Here is a 27,176-nt window from a genome sequence, read left to right as displayed (position 1 = left end):
TGCAAGTTTCATACGACTGATTGCTACGTGAGGTTCCCATGATAGGTTCTCATGCAGCGTTACCCCTAGGTACTGAAAGGTTTTTACTCTCTCCAGTGTAACTGAACTCAGGGATGGGTTTGGTCTAGTATTGGCTGAAGGGTTAAATATCATAAATTTGGTCTTCCCTGTGTTTATTTCCAGGCCGTGTTGGCTACAGAAAAGGCCAAAACCATCTAAAATCCGTTGAATCCCCATCGGGGATTTGGACAGCAGGAGGGTATCGTCCGCGAACATAATGGCCGGTACCCTCCTGCCGGCCAGAGACGGGGCGTCATTATCATGGACCTTGTCAAGATATGCAATTACATTGTTAACATAGAGGCAGAACAGGGTCGGGGCAAGGACACAACCCTGTCTGACCCCTCTATGAACTGGGAATTTAGATGTCAGCGCACCCGTCCTTCCATACCTGACCTGTGCAAAGTTGTTTTCATGGAGCCTAATAATGGCATTTAGTAGATGGGGTGGAACTCCCAGCCCCGTTAATGTCTCCCATAGTTTCTTCCTGGGGACCAGGTCAAAGGCTGACTTCAGGTCCACGAACACCATGTACAGCCTTCCCCTCTCAATGATCACTGTTTTCCAATATAGGAGTACGAGGCGGAAGATCTGATCCATTGTGGACGTGTTTTTCCGGAAGCCGGCTTGTAAGGGGCTGAGAATTTTATTTTCCTCCATCCACTCCATAAGGTGGTTTAGGAGTAGGCGCGAGTGAATTTTCTGGGGGACATCTATGAGGCTTATTGGCCTGTAGTTGACTGGGAGCAGAGGCGAACCCTTTTTGAAAATGGGCACTATCTCAGCCCCCAGCCAAGTACAGGGAATCTCCATCCCACCCAGAATAGCGTTAAAGAGTGTAAGGAGATAAGGACCCCATATGTCTGCGTATGAGCGAAAAAGATCGCCAGGCAACCTGTCAAGACCAGGGGCCTTCCCCCTCGAAAGGGTTAGAATAACATTGACCACCTCGGAGAGAGTAAATTCCAGGGCTGGTGCTGGGGCAGGAGCAACAGTAGAGATCATGTCCCTCCCACCATCAATTTGAGGTGGTTCCTGGTATAATTGGGCAAAATGGGCCTCCCAGACGGATGCTGCAATATTTGGCTCAATTGCAGCTTTGGGGTCCGGCATACCAGTATTCACCAGGGACCAAAATTTCCTCAGATCTTTTGCTTCCAGTGCTGATGTTAAATCCTGCCATTTATTCCAATCCCATTCGGCTCGTGCCGCTGCCATAGTTTTCTTGTAGATTCGTCTAAGCTCAGCAAGTTTGCTCTTATCCGATCCTTTTTTAACACACTTCAGGAGTTCGGACTTAGCCCTTTTACAAGATGTATTATACCAGGTTGGAGTTCGAGTTGTATTTTTCCTTGGGGGTAACACTGGGTAAAAGACCTCACCTAAAAGGGCCACCAATTCCTCGTGTATGTGGGCTAATTTCTTATTGAATTCCAAGTTTCTTGGCTGTGAAATTAGGTTGTCCGTTTCTATTAGCTTCGGGAGTGCTAGCCGAAAAATCTTGCTCAGGGACTCTTCGGAGCTCGCCAGTTTCCCCCATTTGATCCTACGTCTATTGGAACTAATTATCAAGTTCCCGGGATCTTTGTTGGGCTTAGCGGCGAGTGATCGATCAGCACCTTTAGGGTGCGCCATATACATCACAAGTGCATTATGATCACTGTCCGTTCTTGGTATTATTCTAAAATCCTGAACCATGGGCCAGAGACTAATATCTACAAAAATGTAATCTAACCTGGATTCTTGGTTCACCCTGTTAAAAGTACATGCGGAGGGAGTATCTGAGGTACTGCGGCCATTACATGCCCTTAGGGAAAAATTTAGCGTTAAGGACAGGATTTGTACTACTAGGGGCGACCAGATTTTGACATATGGCGATTGACAACGCGGTACGCCCCAAAGGTCGTCTTCCGCAACGAGGGCTCCTTCCTTAAGGCCTTCTAAGGGCTCAAAATGGCAATTCAGGTCGCCTCCCAAGACTATCTTAAGGTCATTAGGGAGGGTGGCCAAAAAGCAAGTAAGATCGTCAAGTGTGGGAGATTCCATGGCCAGCTTGGTGGGACGGGAGTATACATTGATTATTGCTAAACTCGAGGCGTTAGGCCACCTGAGTAGAACACACTGGATGTCCTGCGAACGCGTCGGTAAGCTCTCCGCATTACACCCAATGTGACTAGCCACCCAGATCGCCAACCCTCCGGAGGGCCTCCCTCTGCCAGACCAAATCGCGTTTATTTCAAACACAGCATACCCCACTCTAGATAGTGGTTCCCTTGCCCATGTCTCTTGAAAGAGGCAAATGTCGCTGGTAGCTATCAGCGACTCCCAGTCGCTCGTGTCAAGTTTATTGACAATGCCAGCGACATTCCAAGAAAGAACCTTTAAGGGGATGTCAAGCGGGTCAGGGACACTTCCAGCACTTTCGAGCGGGGCAGCATCCAATGGTGCAGCCGTAGGACTGGGCAGGAATGTTTCCTCAGTAGATAATTCCATCGGGTCTGCTTTATGATGCGATGGGACTGACAATTTTAGCTTGTTGCTAGTGCCACCCAGGACAATTTTAATTTTAGATGATTCAGTTTCTTGACCGTGGGGGTTAATAGATGTCAAGTTCACCCATTGGGGGGCACCATATTCTTGAGTGGCGATATCTATTTCGCATGCCCCTGACCCTTAGAGAGTCAATCTATCTGTTCAAGACAGCTGTATCTACTGGGATGGAAAAGGTTACCAAAATTTGTGCATGAAGCATTACGGGTGGGCCTGACTCTACGGCCATCAGCGGCCGGTCCAACCCGGGTCCAACCATTGTCAATGTTCAAAATTGGCTTAAAAGTATTAGGATAAAAATATGACAGGTGGACCACTTCAATAGATGTAGACCCTTTATTCCCGGTCCAATTGCAAATATAGGGCACAATTTTGGGGTTCCTGAAATTTACAATTATACAGTCACCAACACATTTCTTATCGGTGTGGCCGATCCAAGGGACTCTTCTAGCCATGAGAATTTCTCCCCTAGTATTAGGTGGTAATGGCCTGTGAGTGTTAAGCCAACTAGTGCCCTTGTTGTGTAAAGAATCATATGGTTCCACCACGGTTCCCTCAAACGGGGGTACTCCCTTCAGGACAACAGATACAATTTTACCCTAGGCCCATAAATCTGCTCCCTGGACTACTGCAGAGGCTAGATGGCTAAGGACTTGGCACACATTTCCCTTTACATTATGACACTAACTTATTATTTTTCACTTCTGTTACTTTTCCTGAGTGAGTGGAATGTATTTGAAAAACAAACCATTCCATTTATAAAGATTGAAGCCATTTAATTAAATTTACAGTTTTGAGGGGTCAAAGAATAGGTTTGCATTTCCACCAATATCTTGAAATGCTGTTTTCTTTTACTTTTCTTAAACAATATTTTGCAGACAAAATTAGCAGAGCTAACAGCTCGGCAGCACTAGCATTATAAAGGCAAGACCTATTGGCTTTTGTAATGCTTGTTTTCTGAGACAGGCTCAGAAGGGGCTTATCTTGAATCTTTTTTTCTGCAGAGGAACAGCGGACTTCACAACATTAACCCTCCTAGGTGCTGCAAATGTGAAGTGCTTTTGTGCTTTGTAGCTTGATAAACGAACACCAGTGGGAAAACAAAGCAAACATGACTTTACAGGCCAGTTCAATTCTTCAAAAAGCATTAACAGCAGGTTTAACGGTTAAAAAATACACCGTCACATTTTGTTAATTCTCAAAAATGTAGTACCAAGCTCCACAGGTCTCTTTAAAAATAGTGTGTCAATCAATCAATCAATAAGGGAACTGTGAAGCGCGCTTCTCACCTGTAAGGGTCTCAAGGCGCTGGGGGGTGAGCAGCTCCGGTACGTCGAAGAGCCAGGTCTTGAGGGTCTTCCTGAGTGCAGAGTTGGGGCTCATCTGATGTTGAGCGGGAGCTTGTTCCAGGTCTTTGCCGTGACGTAGGAGAAGGTTCTTCCACCCGTTCTGGCTCTGCGAATGAGCGGTGTTTCGGTGAGGCCAGCAGATCGGCGGTTTCTCCTGTGTACATGGAAGGTGATTCTTTCGTCGAGATATTGGGGTCCGGTGTTGTGGAGGCATTTGTGGAGGCATTTGTATGTGTGGGTGAGTATCTTGAAGGTTACTCTCTGCTCAACGGGGAGCCAGTGGAGGTCTCACAGGTGTGGGGTGATGTGTTTGTGTCGAGGGATGCCTAGGACAAGTATGGCTGCGGTGTTCTGTTTGGTCTGGAGCTTGCGGAGCAGAGATTTATTGATCCCGGCATCGAGGGCGTTTCCGTAGTCCAATCTGCTAGTTATGAGTGCGTGGGTGACGGTCTTTCTTGGTTCGGTGGGGATCCATTTAAAGGTCTTGTGAAGGATGTGGAGGGTGTTGAAGCAGGTGGAGGCGACAGCGTTAATCAGTCTGGTCATGGAGAGGGAGGAGTCAAGTAGGATGCCGAGGTTCCGGCCGTGGTCCGTGGGGGTGGAGGGGCTGCCGAGGGCGGTGTGCCCACCAGGTGTTGTCCATGCAGAGGAGGAGGGCCCGAGGATGAGGACTTCGGTCTTCTCAGAGTTGAGCTTTAGGTAGCTGCTGCTCATCTAGGATGTGACGTCCTTCATTCCTTCCTGGAAGCTGAGTCTGGTAGTGAGGGGGTCCTTAGTGAGGGAGAGGATGAGCTGGGTGTCGTCAGCATAGGATACTATGCTGAGTCCATGCTGTCTGAAGATGGCGGCGAGGGGGGCCATGTAGCGGTTGAAGGGCGTGGGCCAAGCGATGATCCTTGGGGAACTCTGCAATTGATCTCTGTGGGTTCGGAGAGAAAGGGAGGAATTAGGATTCTTTGGGTTCAGCCGGTGAGGAAAGAGCGGAGCCAGTCGAGGGCGGTTCCCTGTATGCCGGCGTTGTGGAGTCTGGCGGTGAGAGACAGTGTCAAAGGCTGCAGAGATGTCGAGCAGGATCAGGGCTGTTGTGTGTCCTTGGTCGAGGAGTGTGCGGATGTCGTCTGTGGCGGCGAGTAAGGTGGTCTCGATGCTGTGGTTGCTGTGAAATCCGTATTGGGAGGGGGTCGAGGATGGAGTTCTCTTCAATGAATTTTGTTAGTTGAACGTTGACAATCTTTTCAGTGACTTTGGACATGAAAGGGAGGAGAGAGATGGGTCGGTAGTTCTTAAGGTCCGTCAGATCTGCTGAGGGTTTCTTGAAGAGGGGCTTGACTTCTGCTTTTTTTCTGTCATCGGCTTTGAAGGTGGCATTGATGGTGCGTCATCGATCCAGTGCAATGGCAACATCAGCTCTGTGAAAGATGTGCGGAGGGCAGGAGTCCTTGGGGGCTCCTGAGTGAATGCCTTTCATGGTTGCTGCGGTGTCTTCGGCGGTGACTGGGATCCAGGAGGAGATGGTAGGCTGACTGTCGTTGCTGGGGGGGGGCAGAGTGGGTTCGGTGTCTGTTTGTCGAAGTTGTGTGTCACTTTCAGCCGTTTTGTGGACAATAGCACATTTATATGTGGAAAATGTGCACATGATCTATAAGAAGTGCAATGTTCTTTTCACATTTGTGTTATTAAGTTACTTTTTTGTTTTCGTAACATCAGCCCATTCCATTTTAAGTGAGACATATTATATGGCCATATCATCACTTTTTGTGACGTCACTTTCTACTGTGCACAGCACCAGCGAATTACTCCCGCAGCCACTATTTTTCTAAGGACTCATTCACTGCACTTTGAAGAACACCCAACTACACTCAAGAAGAATCTCCTTAAACAAAAAGGTTGCAAAGGCTGCAGAATACGAGGCACGGACAGAATGGCATAAAAGTGATGAACTGAAATGCACGAACCACTCTGAACCACTGGTGATTATACTGGGTGCATTCCATTCCATAGAGTTCTTTCTCTTCCGTGTCATACAGGCAGGGACCAACCACGTGCAAACTAGGTCTTGCCCGCCTTAAAAGGGAGACACCACCACAAATTACTAGGTCAATTCTGGGTCTTCTGAATAGTAATGCCACTGGCTTTACAGGCTGTGAAATATGATCCCTCAGAAAGGAAAGGGTTCTGCATAGAGAAGCGACACTTGTAGGAAACTTGAGTGCACGGAGAGGAAATGGTTTTGTACACAGAGGGGCTGCATGATGTGAAATGTGATCCGAAAGAAGGAAGGGTGTCTACAGAGGAGGGCTACAGGCTTTGCAACGTGAGAACACAGAGAGGAAAGCGTGCTGTACAGAAAAGGCTACATACAGGCTGAACCCATAGACAAGAAAGAGTTTTGTGCACAGGCTGAGCTGCGGTAGGGAAGGGCTCTGCAGAGCACTTGCAGGCCGTGGGTGTGAGCCCATACAGCGGAGGGTTTTCACACAGAGGGGTTGCAGGCTGTGAAACAGGAGCTCACAGAGAGCAAATGGTTCTTCACAGAGTAGGGTTGCAGGTGTAGGACAGGAGCCCACCCAGCAGCTGCATTTAGCAGGTTCTCTTTAACTAACAGGTCTGACCTGTTTGCTTTCTGCAGGGCTTTGGAGAAAGAAATGTGCCTCACATGGTGCTGAGCAAGCATCCTCAGGATGCATTGTCGATGTTTATGTGTGCAACTAACCGGTCACAGACTGGCCACTCCCAGAGAAGGGTCCATCACCCGCAACATGCCTCTAACTGACCAAGAGGCCTTGCCCCTGAGCACAAAAGAAGTACAGCTGTCAACTGGTCCTTTATCCTACATGTGACTTTCAGCTAACTCTGGTACCTATGCAAACTGGGCCCAGTAGTAACAGTTTCTCTATTAGTAGGGGCTTATAAAATCCAAGTGAAATGGCATTTTTACAGAGTAGCTATGGGTGGACTCTAGGCACTATGCTCAAATGGAGGTGGTGCTAAAGGTTAGCAGGAGAGGGAAGTTTAATTCTGTCGCACAAATAAGGGAAAACAGCCTGTTTTCTTGTGTTACAGTTTCTCTGGTCGCCCAGGGAGGACCATTCTGCACCAGTTAAGATCAATAAGAGAGACGAATTGCATATCCTTCAGTGCCGCCCTATTGTTATTGGTGTATTTACTTGTGGGTTAGACAAGCAACTCCCTATAATACATTTTAATGGTGAAAAATAGAAATGAATAGACAACCTATCCAGTTTCTAAATGCACCATAACGTACTGCTTTAATAACATAACTTTTTTAAACCAGTTTAGAAAAGTTATAACATTCATCTTTATTATGATTTAAAGCCTTCATTAAAGCCGGTGAAGGCTTTTACCCTATTTTTTTGTAATGAAATATTTTGGTAAATAACCGTTCCAGGCCATACTGAGTAGCCTGAGTTTGCAGACCCAAAATTACCTCACCCGCAACACCGGACATGGTAAACCCAGGCCAGGAACACCGGTCCTGGATGTGGAGGGGCAAGGCGACTAGGCATCCGGGGAACTAGGCCTTCAGCTGCCCGCTTCCTGGCGAAACAATGGGCGAAACGCAAATGCCCAACACTCCCATGGCTGGCTCCCCAGGCCGCAGACAGCCTCCCCCCCCAAGCCCCACCAGTAACCCTGCCAAAAAACGTAATACTTGTAACTAGGGCCTTTGGTTTTTCGGGCTTTTTATATGACACATTTGAAATTCAATCATTAAGCTTTTTGCTGGCTACACTCAAGTGTTGCAAAAGGTTAATCCTTTCTCCGTTTTCGGATTTACAGAGTTGAACTGTAGAACACAGGAAACAGAATTCATATAGATATTCATAGCGACTACATCTCTTTTGAGCAAATATAACCTCCTTCCTGCAGTGAGTCAGCCGAGAATTCACTCCTAGTTTATTTTTTTTAAAGTTTTATATAGCGCTAGCTTGACCCGTAGGTAGCAGAGCGCTTTACATACATACTGTAAAGAAAAAACAGACGGAAATTGCATTACATAGTAGACAGGCATGTAAGACAGCACACCAGGGATAAAAAAAAATGTAAAGTTTAAAGTCACAGCCCCCCAACAAAACCTTTTGACTGCCATTCTGTTCTGCCAGGATACTCAGAGTAAAGCGGAAGTGTAGTTCATGTTTTGTGAAAATCATCTCGGTCTCAATGTTTAAGCTGCGTTTAAAGAGCACACTTTGGCACTGGAACAGTCTCAGTTACCCTTTGCCTCACACCTCCATCTTTCACTCAGTGCCTTCTCGTGCCCTACCTGTCCGTTGTCTTGTACAAATAAGCGACACGCCCCATTCTGCAGTGTCAGGGTCGACCTTCTGTTCAGTCCTTCAAAAGTTATAAAGTTTGCCTTGACCAGTTTAGCCCATGAAAATAGGAGTCTGGGGCAGGGTTTAAACAAATATCACCCGGGAGCCCTCTCCGGGTGTCGCCCTGTTCGCTCACAGGAGCCCGGCGCCTCCTGCTCCCTCCCCAGTCACCTTCCAACTGAGGAATCTCAGCCACGCGACCGCTTTACGATTGAGCATGCAATTGTGACATCATGACGTATGCCTGTGACGGAGCGGTCACGAGCACACTGCAGCTCCAAGTGGGCAGGTGGCAGGTTACACCTTCCGCTGGTCCATTCCCGCAGCATACCGCATTCTGATTCTTGTAATTACGCTCTGAACATCGTTTGGAAGGTTGAACAATTTCCAAACTGCAAAAAAGTTTAAAAGCTGTTTAAAAGCTGGGGCTGGTCGATGGTGTTACAGGTGATATGATGTCGCTTTGCACTTATGATAATGATTATTTATTTATTTTAAAAAGTTTTATATAGCGCTAGCTTGACCCGTAGGTATCGGAGCGCTTTACATATATACTGTAAAGAAAAACAGACGGAAATTGCATTACATAGTAGGCAGTAAGGAAGCAAAACCAGGGATAAAAAAAATACAGCATGGAAGATAAGGTGGTTAACACAGTCAGGTAGCCAACTATCCTTGAATGTCAAGAGAGGAGTAAACTCGGATATTAAAGTCTAGGTTAGTTGACGTTGGTCAGGAAAGTATTGGTTAAGGAGATGGATTTTCAGGTCCCTTTTGAAACAGGAGAAGGAGGGGTTGCATCTGAGGACTATAGGGAGAGCATTCCACATCCTGATTATGCACATGATTCAGAACAAAGACCTGGTCAGACACAGGAACTTCAAAGAACAACCTACTCCCCTCTACCGTCTCCAGGGCTTTGCATGCCAGGTCAGCAGTTCACATGTGCTGCTGCAGAACCCTTTCAACCTGATGCACCTCCGTCCCTCCTTTCATCTCTCTCTCCCCTCTCTTTTTACCGTTTCCTTTCGCCAAGTCCTTTTGATTTTACTAAACGTATATGTATAATATACTTATAATACATGGGAGTCTGTAATTCCTGTATAAATGCCAGTCTCTAATTTCTGTATAATAGGCGACTCGTGAAGCACCCAGTGCTGATTATAAAGAAAAGACGTCAGAACTCGACTATTATAAGTAATGACAATTATAAGTTATGACCAGTGCTTTAAAATAAGTGCAGGTACCCATTAAAAAGAGCTAGAGGTGTGACAAGTGGGCGGGGCTAAGAGCAAGACATTATGACTTCTATACCAGTTGCCGTATATAAATCACAAGAAATGTGTTAATGCAAACAAAACAGGTTAACTCATTACACAAAATGATATATTTCCTTGTATAAATAAATAGTTTGAACCACCACAGACTTTTTGGATGTTAGAATAAGACCACAGGGAGATAAACTAGAGACCACTGTGTTTAGGAAACCGACAGCTGGCAACACTATTCTCCACGCACATAGCTCCCACTCTGCACCTTTAATTAGGAGTATACCTGTCGGGGAATTTTATAGAGCTAGGAGAGCGTGCAGTGAGCTGGATGAATACTGTAAAATAGAGCGAGAGATGACTAACAGATTCATCCAGAGAGGATATTCACCCCACATCATTAATGGGGCATCCACCAAAGCAAGAAAGCTGGAAAGACAAAAAGTGTTATTTGAGCCATCTAAAACACAGCTGAAGAAACTTAAAAAGGGATTAGATTGTCAGAGAGTTATAACAACTTTTAACACGGACCATAAAGAAATTAGATCAATCTTGAATAAACACTGGCATTTGGTGAGAGAAGATCCGATTTTGGGCCCCAAAGTAAGTAAACACCCGGATATAACATATAGAAAGTCCAAATCATTAAAAGATCTGATGGTGAAGAGTGAGTTTCAGGAAAGGAAGGGGGGGAGCCCCGACCTGGCTACAACAAAGGATGGGTTTTAAGAAATGTTTTAAATGTAAGGCGTGCCAACATGGGTTAAACCGCATGCATTTTAAGACATTTTTTAACAAACCATCACTGTTAAGGGCTTCTTAACGAGTAGATCGAGCTTTGTAGTGTACCTGTTGCAATGTCCCTGCTTAAAAATCTACATAGGGAGCACCACTCTACCTGTGTACAAAAGAATCCTGTAACACCGCAGAGCAATTATTAACAAGGATAGAACTTATCCAATTGCTAGGCATTTTGAAATACACCATCAGAGTAATCCCTCAAGTCTGCAGTATAGCTGCCTAGCGGAAATCCCCATGAAAAAGAGAGGGGGAGATAGGGAGAGAGAACTCAGGAAGCTTGAAACATATTTTATCCTAGAGTTCAACAGTAAGGAACCTCATGGATTAAATATCGATGAGGATTTATATACCTGCTTGAATTAAATGTATGATGAAATTAAAATGAGTAGAGAAGTATGAAGAGAAAGGCTGCACACAAAGGAACCATTTGTTTTTATACTAGATATTTCTGATAGACGTGAAATGAAGAGACTAAGTAATTGGTAGTAATGAAATTTTAGAATGGACGGTAAATAGAACAGGTATTTAGCATATCCTTTTTTAATAAAAAATTTTTTTTTTAGTATAGTTATGATGATTGGAGTGGTTAGTATAGTGTATAGGAGCATTGAGTAAATGCGAGAAATTTGCACTGGTCAAGCACTTTCACTTTAAAGTTGAGGTATAACCAATGTCAAAAGAAGATAATGATGGTTACCTCCCTTTTTTGTCCTATTTTTAATAAATGTAGGACATTAATATATTAGTTGTGAGGAAACTAATATGGATATTAGAACCAGTCGTATATGAAAATCATTCCTTACATATTTATATTTGTTTTATTGTGTGTATAGTAAAGTATATGAAACGCATTCTTGGTTGTTATAGAATTAATATACTGTGAAGCACTTGCACTTTAGATAAGTCTAGTACTTGATGAATTGTGGCTTGGATCAGTGAAATAACTGATTAATGGAGATTAAAGCACTAGCACTTTATGATATTCTGTACTGTTGGAAATATGCACTGGCACTTTTTTCTATAACCGTGAAAAAAAACCTTTGGCACTTTCACTTTAATGTAATAAGAACGGACCATTTGCAATAAACATTGTGAACATGGATATCTAAATGAACGAATGGGGATTTGTGCGATTAAAAAATGGTTTAAATATTGGAAATGTGACAGAAATATGCAAGAAATTTTTTTTCTGCAAAATGTATAAATTTCCAACTCTTTTAATCAAAAACGCACCCTTTAAGTGAGCACCGAACAATAACTTGCTTTTCAGGGCTCTAAGTGAATATATTGTGTTATCCATCAAATTGTTCAAAATAACATGTTTTAAGATGGCCACCAATTCTTCATTTGAAAATGAACTATGCGAAATTGTAGTCCTTCGTTAATGTCTATCATTGGAGTGACTATTTTAATGTTAATGAAATGGTGTTTCCACATCGTGAACAAGGCAGCGTGAGGCTGCCGAAACGCGTTGATGTGATCATTACTTAAATAAAGAAACCGAGTACTCTTAACCCCCTGGAGTGCTGGGCGATTATTGTGGAATTTCGATAATCTTATGCTGATTATCTACTGGCGGTCGCCAGTAGATAGTTATAGTTAGGATCGTGTTTCCATAGGAAATCTCAAAATTCTATTTTGAATAACTTTGGCGTCGGTTGACGAATTCTCGCAAAATTTTCAAAACTAATGGGGCGCTCCGTTCAGCTCCTACCCTGAAAGTCTCGGGGTGATTCGTCAAGCGGGGGCTGAGAAAAAGGGGAGGTCCCAAAACGCGTTTTCCCCATGTATTTTTCCATAGGACCTTTAGACACAGCTACAGCCCGAACGGCTGAACAGAATTACTTGAAATTTGGCAGAGAAGTAGCCATAAGGTCAAGGAAGTGCCTTTCGCAGGTCTGGTGTAAATATTTTCAGTATTTCCTGAGAAAATAGCATTTAAAAGCATATCAATATCTATATGCGCGCAGGGTGCGCGCACCGTGCGAGCACCCTAACGTGCGCGAGCGTAATTCTGATTGGTGGTTACATGTTAGTCAACGTTCGAATCGGTCGAAATCAGGAAGTGTCGGCCGCCATTTTGTTTGTTTTCAGTGCGAGAGTGAAAAAGGAAGGTGGCGAACGTGAAAAGGGGGCAGGGTAGAGAATTCCTGACCCCCTAGCCTTTGTCAGGGGGTCCCTGAAGGACCCCGAAGGCAGAAAAAATAATTTTTTTTTTTTGTTTGTTTGTTTGTTTTTTTTTTTTTTTTTTTAAATCGGGGGTGCGCGCACGGTGAAAACCAAAAAAAAAAAAAAAGGTTTTTAATACGTAGTTTATTGTAAAATAAATATATAAAAAAAAATACATAAATAAATTAGCATTTAAAAATCCGTACAAATTCACTGAAAAAACCATAGGTTTCACACACGTTATAGTTAGGAATTAGCATTTAAAAAACCTTGCAAATTCACTTAAAAAACCATAGGTTTCACACGTTATAGTTAGGTGGATATTTCACTCGTAAAAAAACCAATGAAATTCCCCCGTTATAGTTAGTTCAGATAACTATAACTCGCGCGACCGCCACTCTATCACAAGGATGATGTCATGAGTGATGCCACTGACCATGTCATGAGTGATGTAATATGTAACGTCATGAGCAGTGGATTGCGGGCGCGCGAGTTATAGTTATCTGAACTAACAATAACGGGGGAATTTCATTGGTTTTTTACGAGTGAAATATCCACCTAACTATAACATGTGTGAAACCTATGGTTTTTAAGTGAATATATATATATATATATATATATATATATATTCACTGAAAAAACCATAGGTTTCACACATGTTATAGTTAATGGAAATTTTACTGATAAAAAACCAATGAAATTCCCCTGTTATAGTTAGTTCAGATAACTATAACTCGCGCGCCCGCAATCCACTGCTCATGACGTTACATATTACATCACTCATGACATGGTCAGTGGCATCACTCATGACATCGTCCTTGTGATAGAGTGGCGGTCGCGCGAGTTATAGTTATCTGAACTTATTTGCCCATGTCTTCTTCCATACATTTTTAGCTATACATATATTACAAATATTTTTTTTTCATAAAGACACATATGTCATCAGCAGAAGATTGCGGTCGCGTGAGTTATAGTTGCCTGCACTAACTATAACGGGGGAATTTCATTGGTTTTTTATCAGTAAAATTTCCGCTAACTATAACATGTGTGAAACCTATGGTTTTTTCAGTGAATTTGCAAGGTTTTTTAAATGCTAATTCCTAACTATAACGTGTGTGAAACCTATGGTTTTTTCAGTGAATTTGTACGGTTTTTTAAATGCTAAGTTACTTTATGCCATTCGTGGCGTGCGTGCCCACTTAACGCAGTTCGTTCCGTGCGCGCACGGTGCGCTTCGCGCACCGTGCGCGCACAGTGAGCACGCGGTGCGCTTTGCGCACCGCGCGCCCACTTTACGCAGTTAGTGCCGTGCACGCACAGTGGGCACGCGGTGCGCTACGCGCACCGCGTGCCCACGTTACGCTAGATGGGCCATGTACGCACGATGCGCTTCGCGCACCGTGCGCACATGGAGGACATATGATGCACTTCGTTTTGAAAGATAATATTTTAATTTTTCGTATATTTTATAAGCCATGCACAAATCGGGCACCATTTGCACACGGGGTGGAGAGACTGTGGATAATTTTTTTTTTTTTTTGTAATTTTTTACCGTACGCGTAATCGGCGAAATTATCGAAAAAATAAAAATTCCGTTTTTGACCTTGGGGGATCTTTGGGGACTCCCTCAACATGGCTATGTGTGTGGGAGCTGTCTAAACAGCCCCTTTACATGTTTTTGGGCTTTATATTTTAAAAATCACTCTCAGTGCGAGAGAGAAAATGGCGGCCGCCGCTTCCTGGTTTCGGCCGATTCGAATGTTTACTTAGATCTAAGAGCCAATCAGAATCGCGCTCGCGCACGCCACCGTACGCGTACGGTAAGCGTACCGTAAGCGCACCGTAAGCTGGCTCAGATATATATATTGATTTAAAGGCTATTTTCTCAGAATCTACTGAACAGATTTACACCAAACCTACAAAAGGCACTTCCTTGACCTGAGGACTACCTCTCTGCCAAATTTCTAGTAATTCTGTTCAGCCGTTCGGGCTGTAGCCCTGTCTAAAGGTCCTATGGAAAAATGCATGGGAAAAACGCGTTTTGGGACCCCCCTTTTATCTCAGCCCCCGCTTGACGAATCCCCCCGAGACTTTCAGGGTAGGAGCGGAGCGTAGCGCCCCACCTATTTTGAAAAATTTGCGAGGATTCGTTGACCGGCGCCAAAGTTATTCAAAATAGAATGTTGCGGATTTCCTATGGAAACGTGGTCCTAACTATAACTACCTACTGGCGACCGCCAGTAGGTAAAATATATATATATATATAGTTAACAAGAAATACAGCAGATTTTTAACTTTACACATATTTGTGTTAAAATGCCATTCCTAAGCCCTGATTTCAGAACTGAACTATTTGGTATTTTTAATCTGAAGAGAGTGTCAATCCTACCTTCACCTGTCACCTCACTTTTTTACATTCCTCCCTACCCCTTCCTTCTATGTTAATCTCGTTTTTCCCCCAACCAGACCCATTGCCAGTTGTCACAGGAGCTCATTTCTGGAGTGCTGCAGCATTCCCTACTATGCATTTCTCTTTCAGCAGGGCTACCTTCACACCCATGGATCCGTTGCCGTTATGTAAATGCAGACATTAGTGTTGATGGGACACACAAAGGGAAGCAGCTACTGCGCTGAAAAAAAAAACATTTTTAAAAAAAACGGCTGAGGAAGGTGTAGGATTGTGCTGCACAGTCACTCACTTTAGTAAGGCCAGTGCGATACCCTAAATGGGGCTGGATTACTGACCACAGTCCCAGCTCGGGCCATTTCAGGCACTTGACCCAGAGTGGGTGGGGGGGGGCTAAAACACTTTCAACTGAACGGTCGCTGCACGCCTAATTAATTAACAGTGCAGGGTCTGGCTAGACCCTGTTCTGTTAATCACAGAATGTGATGCAAGCCCTCTCAAACCCCAGAAGTGTGGGGGAAATTCAAAGGGGCACCTGTGGACTTTGGCAGCGTCCCTGCAAAAGTCTACTTCAGAGGCTCAGTACGATTGCGAGATCGGGAAGCAGAGTGGCATTTGTCCTGCGTTGGAGGAGATACCGAACCCGAGCCTGCCGTGCCATCAGTCAGGATACCGGTACTCTCCCTGACTAAAGAAAAGTGCCGGTACTGATGTCTAGAACATTTGGAAGTGCCGGTACTCATTACCGGTGAGTACCGGCCGATTTAAAGCACTGGTTATGACAGTCGAAGTTCTGACGTACGCAAAGAAAGGTGGACTGGGGCTTGGGACAGGTCCAGCATACGTGCCCCTTGGTCAGACTGATAGAAACAAAAGTATGCAGTTCTTAAAGGGGGAGGGAGGTTGGGAGAAAAAAGGGGGTCCAGGTATCAACAGAAGAGAAGCGGGGGGGGGGGGGATCTCTCCTTTAGGAGCAAGGGCCCTCACACACCCCAGGAGGTGTCATGCGTCATCATCGGGTAGCTCCTCGTTGGTCCGGTGCTGCAATGTCCAACGGGCCCCACAGGGGGGCTCTTTGCCGGAGGTCTTTTATTTTTTCTGATGTGACTAGAATAGGGAGGGGGCGTGTGTTGAGAGGTAGTGTGAGTAGTGGGAGGTAAGTGTGTGCAAAATAATCAATATAACTAGAGGGATCCAAAAGGATTCTTTACTAACTGGGTCCCTATGTTATGGTTAAAAGACTTGTAGTGCGGAGGATCTTGGCATTTCATCAGGACCACGAATTCCTCATCTACTCATATAGGGCTGGTGAAGGTGTGTTTTTACATGATACCATGTTCTAGGATACTGGGTTTATAGTATCGTATAACTTTACATTAACATGCAGTATACCTTCTGGATGAACCTAAAGCATGGGGCTACTGGCCCCTAGTCGTGATGGCTAAGACGGTCGCACCCTGGCGAACCAGAGCGCAATAGTGCTGCTCCTGTTGCTGGTTGACCTACCCCTCGTCCAGCCATCAAGATCCTTTGAACTACAAAAGGCATTAAACATGTTGACCCCTTATTTCACACATGCTGAATAGAGCTTGAGAGGTCCATTATCACCTGCTCTTGCCTTGACTTCCCAGTCGTTTAACCATAACATAGGGACCCAGTCATTAACCATAACATAGGGACCCAGTCGGATTCTTTAATGACTGGGTCCCTATGTTATGGTTAATGATTGGGTCCCTATGTTATGGTTAAACGACTGGGAAGTCAAGGCAAGAGCAGGTGATAATGGACCTCTCAAGCTCTATTCAGCATGTGTGAAATAAGGGGTCAACATGTTTAATGCCTTTTGTAGTTCAAAGGATCTTGATGGCTGGACGAGGGGTAGGTCAACCAGCAACAGGAGCAGCACTATTGCGCTCTGGTTCGCCAGGGTGCGACCGTCTTAGCCATCACGACTAGGGGCCAGTAGCCCCATGCTTTAGGTTCATCCAGAAGGTATACTGCATGTTAATGTAAAGTTATACGATACTATAAACCCAGTATCCTAGAACATGGTATCATGTAAAAACACACCTTCACCAGCCCTATATGAGTAGATGAGGAATTCGTGGTCCTGATGAAATGCCAAGATCCTCCGCACTACAAGTCTTTTAACCATAACATAGGGACCCAGTTAGTAAAGAATCCTTTTGGATCCCTCTAGTTATATTTATTATTTTGCACACACTTACCCCCACTACTCATACTACCTCTCAACACACGCCCCTCCACCCCATTCTAGTCACATCGGCTAAAAGAAAAGACCAGCGGCAAAGAGCCCCCCTGCGGGGCCAGTTGGACATTGCAGCGCTGGACCAACGAAGAGCTGCCCGATGATGAAGCATGACACCTCCTGGGGTGTGTGAGGGCTCTTTTCTCTTCTGTTGATACCTGGTCCCCCATCTCTTCTCCCAACGCCCCCCCCCCCCCTTTAAGAACTGCATACTTTTGTTTCTATCAGTTGAGTTACACCACAATGCCTGCTGGAAGAAACAGCAGCCAAGGTGAAAGGCAGGTGATGTCAAGGATATCGGAAGGTTGCTTTTCTTTCTTCTGCTCTATTTTTCTAGCTCACAATAACAAGCAGGAAGAACATTTATGAGTTGCACTCCTTTGAGAGAGAAAAGCTAGAATCTTTCTGCATGTTTCTACACATTCTGAGTTTCTGCAGCTTTAAAAAAAAGTCTGACTTGTATTTAACTGCCTCTACTATCTGTTTGCCACAAATATCTGAAAGGATTTTGACCTACTTTACTTTGCACTAGAGGTTTTATTTTTATTCTTCATGATTGCAAACGTGCTTGCTCCTCCATATGTAAGAACTACGCACCAAGGTTTTAAGTGGTTTGTGGGGAAGGTGACAGTGTGGCTATGTATTATTTTGGGATAAAGTACCCCCTGGCGTTCATGATAAGGATTTGGCTTTGTTCCTCTATATGCTTATGGAACTCCTTGATGACATGCAATATCCTTATAATGAACGTCATGGGGTGTTTTATCCCTTATATAGGGGCTTTCAGCCAATCGCCTTCATCCGTTGGACCGTTAGTGTGTCATTCTCATGTTTCCTTCCTCCCACTACAGCATACAGCATGGGGCGATGGGTCATCCCACTCTACCCATTGGCTAACTTCACTGTCAACTAATTCATCCCGCCCTTTCACACGGAGCACACCCATACACCTAGCAGTTCCTTTCCGTGCCAGTGTGCTTCTTGAAACCAAAACACATTTTTACTTTGTCATTTTTTTCTAGATTGACAAGGTCTCGGCCGCTTCCCCAACAATAACGTTTTGTAAACACCATGACAAATCAAAACTGGCACTGACAAAGCCAAAAGGCAACGCTGAACCTGGTGGGGTTGACAATACTCATTCTTTTTGGTTTTATTTCACTGCCTGGAAATCTCCACTACTTCAGTACTGCAGCCCCCACCCACACTCGCCAGTTGTCCCTTTGTTCTTTCAATCCCTTTGTCTGGACAAACTTTGTTTTGGCTCCCTATGCAAATCCTGCCTAGCTCCTGCTCTAGCTAATATGATTACTCTGTCAAACATGGCTGGCCTTTGCTCAGAGAGCGGCTTGGGCAAAACCAAATTTGGCAGTTGGCGCCCCGTCACTTGTCCTTTTTAATTGCCCATATATTGAAAGTTTGAGGGGGATTAGGAGGAAGGTGAAGAGGGCAAGATGAAGGAACGCAATTAAAAAAACACAAACAAAAAGCCGACAAGGATATAGATGCTAATTGGCGACCACTCTGTGCTTCCAATTGGGGGTATGAGGGTTGGTGCTGGCAGTGCCCCACTCACTGACACAGCGGTGTGGCCTGGTGGCCCTCACTCTTCAACCACTGATACTTTTCTGAGGGAATGGCAGATGTAAGGGGTTCATTTCAGTGGGAAATGGTTTGGGGAGCAAATAAGGAGTGTTAAGCCTTAGGTAGTGACGGGCAAAGGGCAGGGAAGAATGGACAGGTCATAACTTAAAGAACTTCTAGGCGACAGATGAAGTGGGACCAATTTGGGATGTATGTTGTAGAGGACGAGGCTGAGGAGAAAGGTATTTTGAGGGGCAATGGATGGTGAGAACGAGGCAGATGAAAGAGGGGGCTGGAAGGAGGACAATGCTGGTGAGGAAGGGCCAGAGAATAGATTGAGGTGAAGGAGTAGATTTTAATCGCAGGCTGATGGGCGATGGATGTAAAGGGTGTGGTGGACCATGGGTGCGGTCTTCGGAGGTGTACTGAGCGGAATGGTGACGGACCAGTGGGTGACTGTGAGAGCAAGGTAGAGTGGAGAAGCGATGAAAGGGTAATGGTGAATCGCCATAACCCAAAAAGACCAGCAATGGAGCAGCAGATCTAACTACAGTTGTGATGTATTGTATAGTTGTTGCATTTACATAGTCCTTAATTTTCCCGAGGATGCGAGAAACACATTTCCGGATGGGTACCAAGTCACTTTGATGGAGAGCTTGGATGGAACAGCGTCTGTGTAATGTGGCCTGTATGGATTGTGTTTCGACTTAGTGCGAGGCAGGAGTTGTGCTCTTTTTTGGAATGCCAGGGAGAAACACCCAGGAATGGGCATAACACACCGGCCTTGGTATATGCTCTGAGCTGTCTAACCTATGCAGACCCACTATTACTGGCATGTATTTGATTTTCCAAGGCTGCGGGCTTTCTTTCTTGTGTGAACCTAACATCATATCTATGACTGTGGTGGTTGATGCCGGTGGGCTTCAGCATTCGCCTTCCTGAGTTGCCCAAACAGATCCGCCATTGTGATCACACTGGACATACTTTAGCTGCACCAAGTCAATGCACATCTAATTATATAGAAATAACCAACTTCTCCCCCCAAAAATATTGCTGAACATCTGCTGCTCTGGACTCTAAACTACATGTGGACCTATCAAAACTCAGATCACACAATAGACTAGAAATGCACTAGAAGCTATTAAGCATCTAATTGGTCCTGCTACAGAGCTAAAACACCTGCAGAGCAAAAACGCCAAAGCTAAACCCCAAGTGGATAAGGAATAATAAGCAAAAGGCTAGCAACAAAGGACTCAAGCTTTTCTGAGTCTGGTAGCGGAGTTCCTGGTCCTCTAGACCAATCGATTCATATTACAAACAGAAAACCTACAAAAGAATACAGAATTCCAAGTATTTCATTGAACATGGTGAAACACCGCGATTTAATCAACCTGACAATTAGGACTTGGTAACAAAAGCATCTTACAAAGCAAAAAGGCATTGTGCATCCTGCCAACAGGAATGCTCCCACTTTCACCAACGTTGTCCAGATGGGTACCCCTCTACAAGTTCTTCATTATACCTACATCCCAACTACCAATCCTCCTTCCAGTAACCCTCCTCCTTCTAAACCTGCTATACCATATTACCCCATCCTCCCATCACACTGGCCCCGCCTTCCCTCTTCTTCCTCGCTTCTCCACTCTCCTTCCTCTTCTCAGCTAGCACTCTCTGCTATCCATTGCCTCTCCTACGCCCTAAGCCCTGCAGGTGGTTTCCCCACCACAGCCCAAAATCTACGGTCTTTCTCATTAATCAATACACCTAATGTAACCTATGCTCCCCCTTAAAACAAAACACCTTGTGACAAGAATACTCTACATCCTAGAACACAAACCAAAAACAACCTGACTTACTAATACCATCCTTGACGCATCACTTCCTACCACACCATTACGCCCTGACACACTAGCACGCTGAACCGCCGATCCTGATCCCTCTACAGACTCACCCCATTTCTTAACTATCATCTTCTTGACTTATCACTTTAATATGCTTCAACAATGGTCTGAAAAACCTCTCTCTCGTGACATCCCTTCAAGTGTTTTGAATCGTGCTCCCTGCTGGTATGTCGGAGACCAGGCTAAATTACATGTTTTCTCGGTCTCCTAACGTGAGCCTTTTTCCCAATCCTATCCTATCTTTCACACCATCCCTTCCACAATTTCCAGTACAACTCTCTATAGTATATACTGTCAATCACCTCTGTACTTTAACCCCACCATAGCCTCTCCCTAGTTATCTCCATTGACAGACTGCAGAGTCACAAACCTCCACTTAAAACTGCTACTCGAGCTCCTTGAATGACTAGTGGGATTGACTATTACTTCTTGCGGTACCCTGTACTGTCACACTGGCTGTAACAACAGCAACAAGATTGTGTACAAGGGCAATAACCAAATTACCAGACCAATTTTTAACACACACAACATATTTTATTGCAAGACAAATCACAAATATATCGGCTTCCACAGCAAACACTAAAACATCAAGATGATCACTGGTCACTCACTTCCTAGCCAACAATAACCTTCTAATCCTATCAGCCACCTGGACAACAGGGATCAATATTATTAGCTCTGCTGTCATATCAGCCAAGCACTGCAGCATCTTACTGACCACTGTCATTATACCCACAATTAACCACTATCAACCAGTGGGATTACATGAGAAGCCACTGGAAGAATTTCATCTTTGATGCCAGAACCATAGTCATGCAAAACTTCACTCCAGGTTCCGAGCAGACATCTGCTTCAAGCAACCTCCAATATTCTTCAAGATCCAGACATACGCAACTCATGTGAATACAGTTTCAACACTTTAACCTTTACATCTTGAGTACTGATCGGAAATACTGTGATTAATCGTATGCTATATAACAAGCTAGGGCTACTCAATCAGGTATAGCTTGGCTCCAGTGGCACAGTGTGCACAGGACCCATATCTGGGCATACCCATCACTGGAACAAAGCTATACCCAACTGATAAGCCCTAATAAAGGCGAAACCAGTCTTGGGTTGCGTGTTTCGGTTGTGGGACGGCCTAGCAAATCAGGATGGACTGTTCCCATTGGAGCAGGATGAAGGCTCATTTGCATAATTCTGGGTCTAAACTGAGGTGGCATGGAACGCAAAATAAGAAGGAACTGGGATGGAGCCCAAGTAATTTCCAGTGGCTATGATTAATTCAAGCATTCCGTCCATCACCTTTTTGTCAACTTCAGTGTGATGCCTGGAGTGGGATGGGTATGCCCAGGATGGAACCTCATGCACTCTGTGCAACTGAAACCAAACTATACCAGACTGAGGAGCCCTAATAAGGGGGAAACCGAGACTTGGGTTGCTTGTTTTTAGGTTCAGGGAGACCCTGGCTAGGCAGTTTGGGCTGGACTGTTCCTATTGGAGCAGAGTGAAGACTGATTTAGATATGGCTGGGTCCTGAGGTGGCATGTTGTACAAAATAACAATAGACTGGGATGCGACACTGAGTAAATTACCAGTGGCCGAGTTTAATTCAGGCATTCTGTCCATCACTTTTTTTTTGTTTACTTCAGTGTTTTTCTCTTAAAAGCAGTTAGTGGCAGCTTTTAACTACAACCCTTGCTAAATAGTATTATACCCAAACACACAATCTACAAAGCGTTGCATGCGCTTAATAATGATAAAAGAACCCAATCAACTAATCCAAGCTCTAAACATAGCAGGATCTCACACAGGCCCTTACCCTTTGGGACTATATAAAAGCTTTGTTCATGAAAGCCCGGCAGCCATACTGGCCAAAGAGAGCCTAACTTTATTCTATAAACTGGAGGATTCACGATCAATCCGAAAACATCTTACATTAAACCCAAACTAAAGAAGCAGGGACATGATCAGTCAGAGCCAGAAAAGTATAAACCAATACCTAACTGACCATTTCTAGATAAACTCATTGAGAAGTCAGCTTTTTCTCCGATCTTCAGCTTCAATGAACAAAATAAACTCATTCGGGCACACAGGATTTAAACCTTGAAAGAAATATGGGCTCGGCATTAATCTCTGTATGGGGTGACCTCAAGAACACTGTAGCTTTAAACAGAGTCAGGGCACAGCTCCTAATTGGCCTGTCATCATTATTAAACACTGTAGCCTAGAAACTGTCGATACAAAGAGTAATCAACACCAGAAATCCTGGCACTTCCTCAACTGGATAACATCCTTTGTCACTGGTAGAGCCTAAAAACAAACAGTGATATTTACATTGTTCTGCTTGCCCCCATTCACCTCTCAGATAGGTGTCCCCAAAGATCAACAAAATCATACCCTTCTTCTGTATATTTATACCCATCTCCACTTCCTTAACTTATCAGCTCCTCCAAGCTACAACTAAGCCGATGGTACCCACATCATCTCTGAGCTGGAAAAACTTTCCGACCTTAAGACTACCTGCCTCAGTATACGCCTCTCTGCAACCGATCAGTGTATGCTAAAAAAACCATCTTAAAATCGACTCAACAAAAATGGAAATTCTCTTCTGAGGAACCCAATAGAATTACAACCCATATTTCAGGGCCTCTGGAACTGGGAATTACAACAAACACATCAAAGGTGGTGCAGAACCTTGATACAATCATGGTCCCCAACCTCTCACTCCAAACTCATGTTAATGAAGTTACCAGAGATGCCTTCTTTACATTAGAACATTAAGGGCCTGATTATGAGTATAGAGGCTATTTATCGCACCTGATAAATAAAGATACCATAGGGTATGTTACTTATCGGGTGCAATAAATAGCACCTATTATGAGTTACTGGGGAATAACATGCAGATTTTTATGTTTAGCGCACCAAACTCTGCACGATACAGTAAATACAATGTGCTTTTCCCCTGATAACTTTTTACATGATTGACCTCCTGAAATTTAACGAAGGTTGAGGTATTTAAACATCCGATAATCAGATATGTTAAATACCTTCCAAATCGTAATTCCACCCTATGCGCAAACAGGAGTTTAAGCACAGGGCGGAATACACCTCAAGACCTGGCTCTTCGGATGACCCCAGCACTCGATGGAGCTGCCCTCCTCCCCCCCTCCCCCCAGTGCCTTGAGACCCCTCAAGGGTGAGTAGTTGCGCTTTACCAACCCTGATTGATTACACCAACAGACTCTTAATCAGGCTCTAATAACTTAAGTTCCGTGACCTAGGACTAAGGATTCTGGACTTAGTACTCAGGCATCAATAGTCCTAGTGTTGTTATGTCTTGACCGTGCAAAACCAAGCACAGCAATTACCTATGAGGTGTCTAGCTTGAAGCAGCAGAGAAGCAACCATTACACAACCAGCCATATTATGTCCTCCAATAAGTCGACCTAGAAATGATGGATAGCAACCAACAGGAATGGGCTGGGTGCACTGGTTTGTCTCTCCATTCGCTGAGCTGCTTAAGGACAGACCAGGGTGAGAGGGAGAGCAGCCAAATGCGTGGAGGAGGGAAGGAGTTAGGTCAAGCGAGTGGGCCACTTGGGGCTGACATGGGAAAAACTAACAGAAGCCTTAACAAATAATACAGCTTGAGGGCACTGCCTTGTTTTAACAATCCAAAAAATAATCACTCTGCCAAGCAGCATACACACTATCCAGAATCTTAAAATGGGAGTTGTGAAGTAACCCATACCCAAAGAACAGGACAGAGGTCGCGGCCTCATCCTACTGGACTCTAACTTCCTCCTTTTCTGCTGCATTTATGTGAAAATCCCCAGTGCCCAAAAGAAACTAAAGAACACCACACAGCACCATATAAAACTGGTGGAATCATTGAGCAATGGAGCACCGAGCCCTGGACCCAGTCAACAGTGAAGAATGGATGGCGATGGAGCAGCGGGCTCCCAGTGCGCGAGGCTGAGCGGCGCATGAAGCACTCACCTGGGACATCTGCGGCCGAAGGTTGATCTCCTTCAGGTTCACGGCATGGGGCTGCAGGTTGTTGAGTAGTTGACACAGGAGGACCCCATCACGCAGGGCTTGTGCCAGGTCGCAGACCTGAGCCGTGTCCCACATCACCCTGTGATTGGGCGGCAGCACCCGGCACTGGATGAGCCAGCGGGCACATTGCCGCCACAGTTCCATGTCCAAGGAAGTTGTGGGCCCAGGTCCCTATCACACCTCTAGGGGGCGCTGATAGACCCTCGTCACTGAATTGCCCCAGAGTCACAGGAATACACAAGTAATTAAAATGCTTCCAGGAGGTGCTGGTAGACACAGGTTCCTCTTGGGGTCTAAGTGCCTCAAAAATCCTCAAGGTCCAAGCAAATGAAACTCCTTCGTGAGGTGTAGGAGTCCCTGTCGCTGAAACTTCTCCTGGAGATGCAGAGGTCAAGGTGACAAACACGCGTTAAGGAGGTGGGGCAGGTCACTTAGGTTCCTCCGGGGGGCGCTTTAGTTCAAGGGCAGTGAATGTCCTCAAGATGTTCGCGTCAGGCACTGACACCCCTCCCGTTACTACTAGTGGAAAATCCGAGCATAGTTTCTGTCTCTTCTCTCGCCTTCCGTCACCTCTTGCCTTCTGAATCGAACAGCTCTGATCTCTTCGCCTCAGTTCATCCTCTTTCACTTCCTCTTCAGTGTCTCCCCGTTCCCTTGCATCCTTCCCTCTCAGCGCCTCTTTATTGCAATGTATAGTATGTTACTTATTTTCTCACCTGTCTCCCATGTTTCGTCTCACCCCGTGTCTTGCCTCCTCGCTTAGCTCTCCTCTGTTTTCTTTTTTGTCGGGCCTGTACCCTGGCTTTCAGTGCCCTCCACCTCACGGTACCCGCTGCCTTGGCGGCGCCTCCTCGTCCCCTCCCCTCACACTGCGCCCTCTCCGCGCCTCCTCTCTCACTTCCTCCTCTCGCGCCGCGCGCCTGTTGCTGCGAGTAAGAAATGAGCGAGTTCCCCTTCTATAACTGTCACAGAAACCACAGCGGCTGTAGGAGGGAGCGGCGGAGGAGGAAGTAACCAGCCGCGGCCCCGGGGTTTGACACGGAGGGAAACGAGAAGAGGACTCGCGGCGCTCTCGTGCGTCGAGATAGAGAGGTTACTGAAGCAGGGCGTGGTGCTTACGCCGAGGCGAACAGCGGCACGCAGGGCATGACATTTTTCAGGGTGGTGTTTCTTTAATTTTTTTTATGAAAAGGGGCAATGTGTTTCCCCCGTTGACTTTTACTCAATCAGAGGCGATTTCCGGGAGGCAGCTAAAATAAAGCCATTTTTTATTCAAAACCGGGAATCTCTAGCTTGAGTCGGGTCTGTTCGCATGTATGCACAGAGGCGCAGCAAATTCAGATGCACCCACAGAGACCCCCAGATGCACACTGCTGCACAGAGGAAGCGTGATGCAAGTAGCGGCCCACAGAGGAACCTAGCATACTCCTCATACAGCTGAGATGGAAAAATAGCAATGCAGGTACTCTGTAACAGAGAACCTGCTTGTTGCAATGCTGAGAACTGCCGGTGCTCTCCAATTAAAAGTATCACGTTTTTTTCTTGAGAAGTGCAGGTACTCTCCCTCTCAAAATAAAAAAAAGTGCCGGTACTCAGGACCAGACAGTACCGGCCCATTTAGAGCACTGCTTACAGCCAAGGCACTCTGTGGCACACAGGAGCACCCTGTGGCACACAGGAGCACCCTGTGGCAAAAACAGACGGCCAGCACACCGAGGTAGTGTCCAGATGCAGAAAGCAGGCAACACAGGCAATGCAGCTCTGTGGTACGCAGATGCAAACAGAGGCACTTAGATTGCACTGAAGGCCAATGCAACTTTAGGATACGCAAAGGCACCCAGATGCAAACTGGGGACCCCATTGGCACCTTCCTGCAGGGATGTAAACAAAGGCCACAGTACAACCCAAATTCACACTACGGCGAACAGGGGCAGATAGCAAACATACAGATGGACACTGTGGCACACAGAGGCACTGACAGGCGTTCTATAGCATTTAGAGGCGCTTAAATACAAAGGCACCCAGCAGCCCAATGCAGCATAGAGAAGTGGCCAGCTCACCTGCAGAGGCACTTAGCATCTTGCACAGCCCCCAAAAACCCAGAAGCAGTAGTTCATAGTGGTACTACATCACTCCCAGACATTGCGCTACAGTGAGACACACCCACAGAAGTTCTGTGTTCTAAGTACTTGATAATGTGCGTGATTCATCCCTATAGGGATATATCGGCACTGCACTGTAATTGACCAGACAAGAGAAACTATAGAACAACCATTTTTTCAGCAATTTTTTTAAATTGTTGAAATTGGAACAGGAACGGATATGCAGAGGGGGGGTGTTCCAATGAAAAGGCGCTAGATTGGAAAAAGCCCTTCCCCCCCAAATTTAACGGTACATATGCTGGGAATCCGTAACACAT

The 27,176-nt window shown here is 45.3% G+C and overlaps 1 protein-coding gene across 1 annotated transcript in view; it reads right to left on the bottom strand.

Moving 5' to 3' along the window:
* The window catches only part of VAV1 (vav guanine nucleotide exchange factor 1), a 415,631-nt gene extending 389,893 nt beyond the window's left edge, over nucleotides 1–25,738 (bottom strand). The window contains exon 1 of the mRNA XM_085600348.1: nucleotides 24,698–25,738. Within this exon, the coding sequence (XP_085456474.1) occupies nucleotides 24,698–24,901 (204 nt within the window). The 5' untranslated portion in view covers nucleotides 24,902–25,738. The remainder of the gene's footprint in view (nucleotides 1–24,697) is intronic.
* Between the last annotated feature and the right edge of the window lie 1,438 nt (nucleotides 25,739–27,176).

The sequence above is a fragment of the Triturus cristatus genome, chromosome 4_2, assembly GCF_964204655.1.
Source record: "Triturus cristatus chromosome 4_2, aTriCri1.1, whole genome shotgun sequence".
NCBI classification, from domain to species: Eukaryota; Metazoa; Chordata; class Amphibia; order Caudata; family Salamandridae; genus Triturus; species Triturus cristatus.
This window is presented reverse-complemented; position numbering and strand designations above follow the sequence as displayed.